The sequence below is a fragment of the Fulmarus glacialis genome, unplaced genomic scaffold (genome assembly GCF_000690835.1).
Source record: "Fulmarus glacialis isolate BGI_N327 unplaced genomic scaffold, ASM69083v1 scaffold26128, whole genome shotgun sequence".
Classification (NCBI taxonomy): domain Eukaryota; kingdom Metazoa; phylum Chordata; class Aves; order Procellariiformes; family Procellariidae; genus Fulmarus; species Fulmarus glacialis.
In genome coordinates, this window is record NW_009226724.1 from 39,489 (window position 1) to 49,730 (window position 10,242).

General features: G+C 42.8%; 1 protein-coding gene across 1 annotated transcript in view; it reads left to right on the forward strand.

The window, feature by feature from the left end:
- The window catches only part of LOC104080503 (protein PRRC2B-like), a 32,691-nt gene extending 26,723 nt beyond the window's left edge, over window positions 1-5,968 (forward strand). The window contains 6 exon segments of the mRNA XM_009582912.1: window positions 229-356; window positions 1,462-1,702; window positions 3,168-3,344; window positions 4,020-4,111; window positions 4,730-4,811; window positions 5,277-5,968. Coding sequence (XP_009581207.1) covers window positions 229-356; window positions 1,462-1,702; window positions 3,168-3,344; window positions 4,020-4,111; window positions 4,730-4,811; window positions 5,277-5,417 — 861 coding nt within the window. The 3' untranslated portion in view covers window positions 5,418-5,968.
- Window positions 5,969-10,242: the final 4,274 nt, after the last annotated feature.

Below are 10,242 nucleotides of genomic sequence, written 5' to 3' on the forward strand. Positions count from 1 at the left end.
AAATGGCTCTTGCAGGCATCAGTCTTCCCTCTTGGGTGCCTATGTAGTATCTTCCCCTGCCAGTGTGCTGCTGTGCTGTGGAATGATGAAGGGGCTGGGTAAAGGCGCAGTGTAGGTAATTGTCGTGGCAGATGGAGGAAAACTCATGGAGCAAACTGATGGATTATTAACAGCCTGGGAGTTTCTGGCTCCTCTTGTACTTCTCAGTCATCTTAATTTCTTCTGCAGGCTGCTGCTGCTCAGCAGATTCCCATTTCCCTCCACACATCCTTACAGGCCCAAGCTCAGCTTGGGCTAAGGGGTGGTCTGCCTGTTTCCCAGTCCCAGGAGATGTACAGCTCCATACAGCCCTTCAGGTAACTGCTTGCAGTTTTTCATTTCCTTGTGGTCTGAACTCTTACGTTCCTGATGGCCATGTACGTTGATGAGATACTCCACACTCGTCTTCTCCTCTCCCTTTGTTGACATCCTGCTTCCTTCCCCGGGTAACGTTGCCGGGGTGGAGAGCAAGGATATCAGGGCACATAAGGCTCTCTGTAGCGTGTCTCTTTGTAGGACAGTGGCAAAGACCATCCTTGGAAAATTATATTCAGTTGCTCTGCCTACCCTCTCAAATGGTGAGGCAAATCTTAATGTAGAAAGAGGAGGTTTGTGGGCTGGCAAGCAGACTTATTAGTGAGAAGTGCAGAGCTTACAGCTTACTCTATTTGGCTTACTACTGGGGAGAAGACGAAGAGACAGCTTGATCAGAGCTGAGTACCTGCATAGCGAAATTAAATAACTCTTTTTATTAGTTACAAACTGCAAGACAAGAGCAGAATAAATGCCTGCACTCTGTTGGAGAAAAAATTGTAAGATTCAAATTAGGAACTCAAGCGCAAGTGTAACAGCAATAGTACTTGGCTACAGGAACTGCTTACTAGAATTGAAGGAATGAGATGCCCACTTCAGAGTTGGGCTGGCTGTGGGAATCATACTCTGTACCCCCTTTCCTGCATGAGATGAGAGTAAATGATCAGAATAGTCCTTCAAGGCCTCAAAACCCTAGACACTGACGTTTAAAAAAACCCTTATTTTGCTAGAGCTGTTTGAATCTATAACTTCTGATTCTTTTCTGCTTTGCAAAACTGCTGCAGACTCCTGGTAACATGAGTCCTCCTTTACTACTAATCCAGAGCTTATTGTGCAGGATATTGATACATAAATTTTGGATGGGACACAATGTCATTCTGTTGAATATTCCTGCAACACAAGGATATGGTTGTAAGGGCTTAAAAGTGGAAGTAAAAACCCCTGTAACTAAAATGGAAAGTGGCATCACAGCTTGTTTCTAAGCTGTCAATTTAGTAGAGTCTGAGAACTGCTTGCTGAATGCAGGCCAGATACCGTTTGGCGGGGGGGTGTGTGTATAGTCTCCAAAGGTTTTCTACGTAATGACTTGAGCATATTTTTCTTCTCCAGGTCTCAGGTGTATATGCACCCCAGTCTGTCTCAACCCAGCACCATGGTCCTGACAGGAGGCACTACTCTGAAGCCTCCATATTCTGCCTTCCCAGGCATGCAGCCCTTGGAGGTCGTGAAAACCCAGTCTGGGTCCCCCTATCAGCCCATGAATGGAAGCCAGACGCTGGTTTATGAAGGCCAGATAAACCAGGCGGCTGGTATGGGAGCTTCCCAGATGATGGACTCTCAGCTTACACAGGTTAGGAGCAGGGCTTGCAAGCCACTCCCTTGGACAGCCTTTTTCACAGCCACTTGTTTCTGAGACTGGGTTGAAACTAGTATTTGTGCTGAGTCATGTGTTTGTGTGAACTTTTTGTGCCTCTTTGGAAAGAGGCAAAAGATTTCCCTGAGAGACTGTTCTGTGAACCATTGTTTCAAACATGCAGCACCTTATTTAATGAGATTCTTGCTAATTACCTGTCTGTCCCTGCTGAGATGTCATTTTGTAACTTGGAAGTCCTCGCTCTCAATATAGACATTTCATGCAGATCAAACCTTGCAGGGCTTCATGCATAGGGGGCCATGATGCAATAGTTGTCCTAAAAGTACCTCTTCTGAGAGCCAAATCCTAATCGCCTCCAGATTTAACTCAGCTGCCAGGGTAACTAGGACCTTTTATTAAAAGCTCATTTATCTTCTCAATTCATTCACTATCCAGGTCTTATTTACCACTTCTGCTGATCTTAACAAGAATTTCATTGTGTGAAAAAGTTTTTGTAAAGCATGGTTCGGATAAAGACATTGAATCCTACTGTGAGCATGGCTGTATTTGTGGACACGTTGTGTTCTGATTCTCTGGAGAAGTTTGATACTTTTATTAAACTCATCTTATGTTTATTTTGTGCAACATGTTAAGGTTTGTTCTTTGTTTAAAGAGGAATTTTTATGTTGTGACTGACATAGAGTTAATCCTGAAAGTAAATTAGCTGAGGAAAATACAAGAGTACTTGGCAAACTAAATATATTTTAAGAAATGCTTTATCCATGATAAGCAGTAACTTGGTCTCTTTTGCCAGCCTTAGGGGGTTTGTTTATTTATTACAAAGTGGTGTCATAGAACCTTCCAAATCCAGCAATTGTGAGAACTGCCAGATGAATCGGAGGGAACAGGAGGCTCTTGAGTCCTGAGCTGCATTTTTTTAAATTACTCTTAATTATTACCATCATCAGTTTGAAGCTCACTGCAGAACATAGAGCTGAGGTCACCATCACTTGCTCTAGAGGTCCAGTCCCCAAAATGCTTTGGCATGAAAGTGTAGCAGACTTTCTGGTTTGGGCATCAAAGCTGCAAACAAAATACCTGACACTGAGCTGTCAGACATTGCCATCATATCAAGAGAAAACACATTGATGCAGCGACCATGAGGAAGACTGAAGAACTGGATGAAGGTTCTAGGCAAGGAAGAAAGCCCTGTGTCTGAGCGCAGTTATGTTAAATCGATGCCATGTTAAAAGCCCAGCTGATAGGGTGTTGGCAACACTACCAGAACATGCATTTCAGTGTGTAAGTCCCTCTGTTCCATTGATTTGCATTTATTCTGTGCCAGACTGCACTGTTTGTGAGCTTGCTTTTAGCAGTGCTGTGCTTTCAGGGTATCAGGAGGCAGCGTGTCAAACACAATACTGTTACTGCCATTAAGTAACTACATGTCCTTATCACACAGCTAACAATGCCTGTGCCTGGCTCCCAGCTTCCTCTGCCCCGCTATGGCTCTGGCCAGCAGCCCCTGATTCTACCACAGTCCATCCAGCTTCCCCAGGGGCAAAACCTGCCTGTAGGAGCTCCCCGAAGAATCCTCCCTCCTGGATCCCAGCCTTCTGTTCTTGCTACCAGCAGGGAGGTAAGGATTAATGCCTGCGTGCTCATCTTGGCATTCATTATTCCCTCCTGCATTGAAGTCTTGCCCCTTGATCTTGCTTGTTAAAGGGGAGGCTGGCTTGTTTGGGATCCTTAAATAGCAAAGCCAAGAACTGGTGTTAAATTGAAGGAGCCCTTTTCCCCTCATCTCCACAGTGCAGGCCAGCAGTTTTTCAGGTTTTGCTGCTGGTCATCATTCTGTTTCCAGGGAGCCACATCCTGCCTTGATCCAGTTTGGAGTCTCCAGTTTTATTACATGTTTACACAGGTTTCCCCAGAGTGCTTGAGGGGTGGTGAGCTCCAGACACAGTTGGAATACTGCCCAGATATTTCACACTGTTGTGAAGCTTGTCCATTTGAGTAGGTATATTAATGTCATGTCTGGTTTGATGGATTCGTATCATAAGTTTGTCTATCACAGGGGAGAGAGAGCACAGCAGTTAACTTCCAGGTTCTGTGTTTGCTTGTGCTGCTGGCTTGTTGGTTTAATACGAGCAGATTACACTTACAAGCCTCACTTTCTTCACCTGAAAAATGTTTATTCTTCTAATGGGCACGATGGGTAGAAGGGCAAAGATTTGGCTTAAGTGTTTATATGAAGTAATTGTGATTTGTGAATGCAAAGATGATACTCTCTCTCACTCATTTTCCTCTGTAGTCCTCCCAAATGGAAATGAAAGGGTTTCATTTCTCCGATGGTAAACAGAATATGACCTCTGGAGGGTCTGTACCATCACCACATACGTACAGGTAAAATGTTTACAGAACTTAGCCTCTGTAGTCAGAATGGGGAAGAAGTAGTGTTCCTCATTTGCAGTGACATGGTGCATGCATCATCCCTGTACAAGATTCACTTGAGTTTTCACATGTAGAATGTGCTTACTGTAGTCCAAATACTTGTATCAAAATCCATGATCATGGCTTTCATTTTTGGGTGTGGGCCAGCCGTGTATCTGACTTGGCCCTTAGTGCTTGTGGGAAGTCCATGAAGTTATTTGTTTACTGAGTCTGAAAGAGAAATTGGAATTGGTGTGTGCTTTTGTCTGTTTCTTGTTTCTTGAAAATTTGAGGATCATTGAATAAACATTTTGGTTTCCAGCATGGTCCTCTCAAGATGAGAGGTGCTAATGTCTAGACATACCAAACCTTCAGGTCACTGAGCCTTTTGGGACATGCAGTTACTTTATTTTTTTCTTGTAACCAATCCATGTGTTGTCTTTTGAGCTGGGGAGCTCACTGATCTGCCCAACAGACTTGTGCCCTGTCAACTGCTGCTTTCTGCTGTCTTTTTTTCTTTCACACATGAATAAGGTTCTCATTCCATTGTAGAATTTACTCCATGAATATTGTCGACTCTTCGATTTCCAGGCCTAGCTCTGCCAGCCCAAGCGGGAAGCCGTCTGGACCAGCAGTTAGTATGGGCTCTGTGCAAGGACACTATGTACAACAGGTAGTGTACATCAATACTTGGTTTGACCCAACAGTATCTGCTCTTCTGTACTGTCATGCTTGTGCGTTGGACTTAAGAGGAGTGGCAGAAAGGCCTGTGTACTGAAGCTACATGTGGGAGCTGTTATTTTCCCTGCAGGGAGAGTGGGTGGGTGGCTCTTATACTGAGTCCAAGAGTAATGCTGTGTGATTTGGAAGTCGGGAGAGATTAGAAGATTACCTGTTTTACAGTGTCCATGTTGGGTTTTGTTGCGTTTTTATGGGTTATTTGCATTGCCAGACATGTGAGACACTTTGAGATCCTACATGTGAGGTGTTTTAGGACAGCAAAGTGTGACAGAATAAAAGAAATACCTGATTTTTGGAGCAAATTTGATGTCTTGCATCAACAATGGTCACAATTTAGTTTTTATACCTGCCTAGAGGTCTCTGTGCTAGCTAATGCTTTGTTTTTGTATGTCAAAAGGCAAAGCAGCGGGTGGATGAAAATAAAGCCAACCTGGGAGCAGTAAAGCTGCAAGAAACAGCCTCCACAAACCAGATGAAGCCGGTGCGCACAGGAGCGATCAAACCTCAGGCAGTAAAAGTGGAGGAAAGCAAGGCCTAGGAGCACCTCTGATGCCCAGCTGGTCCTGCTGCCTGAGAGGTACTGCAGCTTAGACTGGACCCCACTGGATCTCCTGAAAATCTCGCCAGATCTACTCCCTGCCCCACATTGACTGACTACAGCGACATCATCCAAGCCTGTCTCCCAACAAAGCAGTTTGAAACAGTGGATATGACATTGACCTGCTTGCTTTAAAAAAAAGAAAACAACAAACAAACAAAAAAAACAACCATGTGACTTTTAAGTGGCTTGAGCCATTTTTTTATTTTATTTTTTCCCCCCATGCCCCATCCACAGGTAGCTATGATTGCTCACTTGGCAAAGCCCATCCTTCTCCTTTCCTACTTCTGTCTCAGCAGAGTGGCAACTGGGGGAGAGGGGTTAGTTTGAGGTTTTTCATTTTAAAGGCAGCTGAGGTTTTTACAGAAAAAAGCTATATCTTTGTTTATAGCAGAACTTTTATATGTTCTCTCATTTCCCCCCTTTCTTTCTGCTTTCCTCATTCTTTCCAGAAAAGAATTCCCGTCAGCTAAAATTACGTTCTGACAAAACTCTGCTTAGTTTTGTATACGGTTCTGTGCTATGTTGAGAATCATGACTCTTCTAAATTGAATTTGTTTGGGTATATTTTCCCCAGATGATTTAGCCTTTCAGATTACTTGATTAAACAAACCTGGACAGTTACGGCATTCATTAGTTTTCCAGTATTTTTGTTTTAAGTTAGAAGCAGTGCTTGCGTTAGAAGTAAATGTGTACTAAAGGTATATAGTAGATCAGTGCATTAATCTTGAAACTTGCACCACTTTAATTGTAGCTTTGGGGTGCCTTGTGCACAACAAAATGTGGCATTTTCATTTTAAGGAAAAAAAAAACCCCACCAAATTTCTGTTGCAAGCTCATCTGGATCTAGGGATTTTTTTTTTGTGGGTTTGGGAGTTTTTAGTGACTGCTAAACACACAACAAAATGCAAATCATAGATTTACGAAATGTAAAATCTGTTAAGAAAAATCTCCCCTCCGCACATGTGTCAGAAGAGTTGGCTAGAGCCAACAGGTCTGTATGGACTACTTTTCGTAGTTGTGATGCTCTCTTATGCTCCCTACTTTGGCCACTCTTAGTTCTTCATGTCTCCTGAGACTTGTTCTGTATTGTGTTCATCCCTTGGGGCTGCTCTCCTAAGCTTTGCTCTTCTCCCTTTTCCCTAGGTCTTGCTTTCTGTTCCTCTAACTCATGGCCTTTTGTAAAATTTGCGTAGAAATGCATCGGTAAGGGAGCCCCTCTGCAAGGCAGCCATTTTAGCACACTTGGAACTTCTTTTTTTGTGTTGGAAGCACATGGTTACAGAGGCAGTCCAGAATCATCCTTTTACTCTCCTTCCCCAGATGAACAGCAAAGGGTTTTTTACTTTCGATGCAGTTGCATGTAGTGTGTATACAGTGTTATCACCTTACACCTTCCTACTAATATTTGATGATCTATGAAAGGAAGGTCCCAGTGGGAGGGGGTTGGGTTTTTATTTCTTTGATTGTTTGGTTTTGGCTTATGTGCGTGTGTGTGTGCGTGTGTGTGTAGATTTTAGGATGGACTTACAAGTTCCTGAAAGCGCTTGGAGTCCTTCAGCTGACAGTAGCCTTAAGTAAACTGAACTACTTTCAGCTAACTTGGTTTGTATTGTTTAGCTCTTTCAAAATATAAAGTAGGCTGGTCACTCTGAAGTGGGGGAAAGAAAACTTCATTTTTGCAGGAGATGATAGCTTGCTAACTGGCTGTGCTGTCTGCTTCTACTAGGTGGCAGCAAGCCATTTGTTGGTGGTTCCAAAGAAGATACTTTGAACAAAGAATGTATTTGGGAAGGGATCTGAAAGGTTTTCTTGTTTCTTCGTTTGCTTTTTTTCCCCCCCTTTCTGGGAAAGATCCTTCATAACTTTCTAGGGATGCATTTGAAGTTTTAAGCTAGGTATAAATAAGAATTTTATACAATAGCTTTAAAGAGCTTAGAAACCTAAACTAACTTAGACATAGTAATGTCCCCTCTCCACAAGTGTCCCCATTGACCATGGCAGAGAACCCGAAGGGAAAGGGATAGGATGGTACTTTAAGAAAAATAAAAGTTCTTTTTTTTTTTTTCCCCCCTCATGTTTTATGGATTTTTAACTTCAGAGCAGAGTGTGCCGGCATCTCTCTAGCATCCTCCTTAAAGTACAGGGTTTGAGATTTAGCGACAAATATTTCCCCAGCCTTCAGACATCTCCCAGACCTCCATCCTCATCTGCTAGTCCTGCTCCCAACATTTTCCAAAGATTGCTCCACCAGTAAGTCATCCCACCCTCCTTTCTATTTTCTTCCTTGAAGTATCATGAACAACAGAATTGTCTGCTTTTTCTTTTTTTCCTTATCCTTCTGCCCAGCTGGCCCTAGCTAATACCAGCCCAGAATCTAACTGTAATGGCTAAAGAGACTTATCCAAGCCCCCCTCTTCTCATCTCTTTTCTACCCTAGACACACTAGTTAAGCTTTACAAAGACACTAACCTCTTTCCTCCCACTTACATGACTTGAAAATGGTCAAATGTGTTGGAGAAACTGGGTTATTGCTAGATACAAGTTATTGCAGTCCCTCTGGTGTAAATGCCATCAGAACTACAATACTTCCTGTTGAAAAAGGTCACCCTTCTTTCTCTTTTAACCCCTCCATTCCTTCCCCCAACAGAATAAAACACTAGAATTTATTTATACGTATTTGATGTTGTAGGTCTAGGTGAAAAAGTAATTGTTTCACTGCTCTATTTATATATTATGTCTGAATTATTCTGTGCAGGAAAGGCCAAGAAATGCATGTGAGCTTCATTCCATTCCTCACCTTTGCGTGACTGTCAGCTGCAGTTGGCAAGACTCTCTTTCACTGAATAGAGTTTAGTGTGATGGAAAGCAGTTCTAGAGCCCAAATTTCTAAGGTGCAATATCCTTCTTCTCTGGCATATATTTTTGTTTGTTTAAAGCTAGTGCAAGGTTAGTGCGGTTTGTGGTGCTCTTGAGTCAAAAGGAAGGCGTCTGATCCTCAAGGTGCAGAAATGCCAAGGGTGCTGGTACACTGATACAAATTCAGCTTGGGGAAGAGGAGAATGGAGATGTATATACAGAATGGAGATGTATATACAGAATGTGAATATGGTTTATAGGGGGATAATTCTGCTTGCTGTCTCCACTGCTGAAGGGTTGGGCCCTAATGATTTATTTCTTCGTGAGTTGCTTTTGCTTTGACTGGAAATCAGCTACCAAATTGCAGGCTCCTTCTGCTAAAAAGGTGCAGTGTGCAGTGGGAGGGAGAGGTGGAATCCATATTTTCAGCAACAATGGGTGAAGCAGAAATATTCAGAGGCTGACTTTGCTGCTTTTTGTTCAGCTGAAGGTCTGAAACACGTGTGTAACCGCTTCTTTTGTACGCAGTGATTCATGGCCTAGCAGCTGCATTCAGTGCTGCTTTCCTCTCCAGTTCAGCGCTTTTAGCTCTTAATCTAAAAAAAAAAGAAAAAAAAAAAAAATTTAGTCTAGGGGAGAAAAAAAGGAAGGGGGGGGGGGGTGGGGGGGGGGGGAAACGCTTCAGTATATTTTTAAATGACAAGTGGAAGCAGCACAGTCACCAGTGAAACAGGTATCATTGTTGATCTTCCATAGTCCGCTCCTGGCTCTGCCATGTGGCAGCTGTACAGTGGTCAGTAACTCTGAATGTGTTTGCAGCCCATTGAACTCCATACGTGTTTGTGTTCATGCAGAGGCACTCCATTTAACAGTTTCCTTGCAAGAATGCTGCAAAGCTACAAGCTGCCCTGTGGTTCCTGTGTATTTATAGATAGATATTAAAAAATGAGCCTAGCATTTTTGCTATGTCTCACCTTTTGGCAGGCTTCTATATTCACTTTCTGCACCACTGCATGCCAAGATCTTGTTCTGTTGCATTTTGTTAACCTTCTGTTTTGCTTCTGACTGGTTAAGCACAGGTTAATTCCTTGTAGCATGGGTTATTTTTGATGTACAGCAGCCCAGTTTCCTTGTAAAAAAGATGCATTTGTGAATAAGAATTAATTTACAACAGGCATCAGGATACTTAGTTGTGGCCCATCGACAGAAAAGGTGCATTTTGCTGAAGCAGTGGAACTGCTGGCTGTGAAGAGACAGCAGCAGTCCAACTACTCTTTTTTTTGTTGTTTGTTTTAATCCAAAGACCACCAGATGTTCCTAGTGGCCATAGGCCACTAAACCCTTGGGTTTAATGGCTGTCCCGGCTCCTCAAGATGTCTGCAGCCCCAACCTTGACCATTCCCCTGGGAATCACAGCAGCAGCAGTGAGGCGCTCGCCCTTTAGCATGTCTCGAGGCGTTGTCCTTAGCTGGAATCCTTCCTCTGGTTCTGTATAAATTGCGTTTGTTGTTTCTCAAGGGGATATCGTACTCCTGAAAGCTTTTAACCTCATGACCTGTATAGTAAATTTTTTTTGGCCTTTCCTCTCTTTGTCTTTTCATGTAGACCAGATATTTGAAAGGGCAGACGATGGATAATTGTGTAACGTGCAACCTGTTTATATTTTTTGGAAACTTTTACTTGGACCGGAACTCGAATCACGGAATCACCAGGCCAGTTGCGGCACACTCTTTATTGCCCTTTTTCCTCGTTTCAGTACCTATTGTTTCTCCTTTCAAATATGTGATTGTATTAGCTCTTTCCATATGAAAGAATTCTCCTTATTTAAATAAAATAAAAATTAAAAAAATAAAGCAGATTATGCTTTTCTCAAATTCCCAAGTCCCTTGTCTGCTTCTCTTCGTTA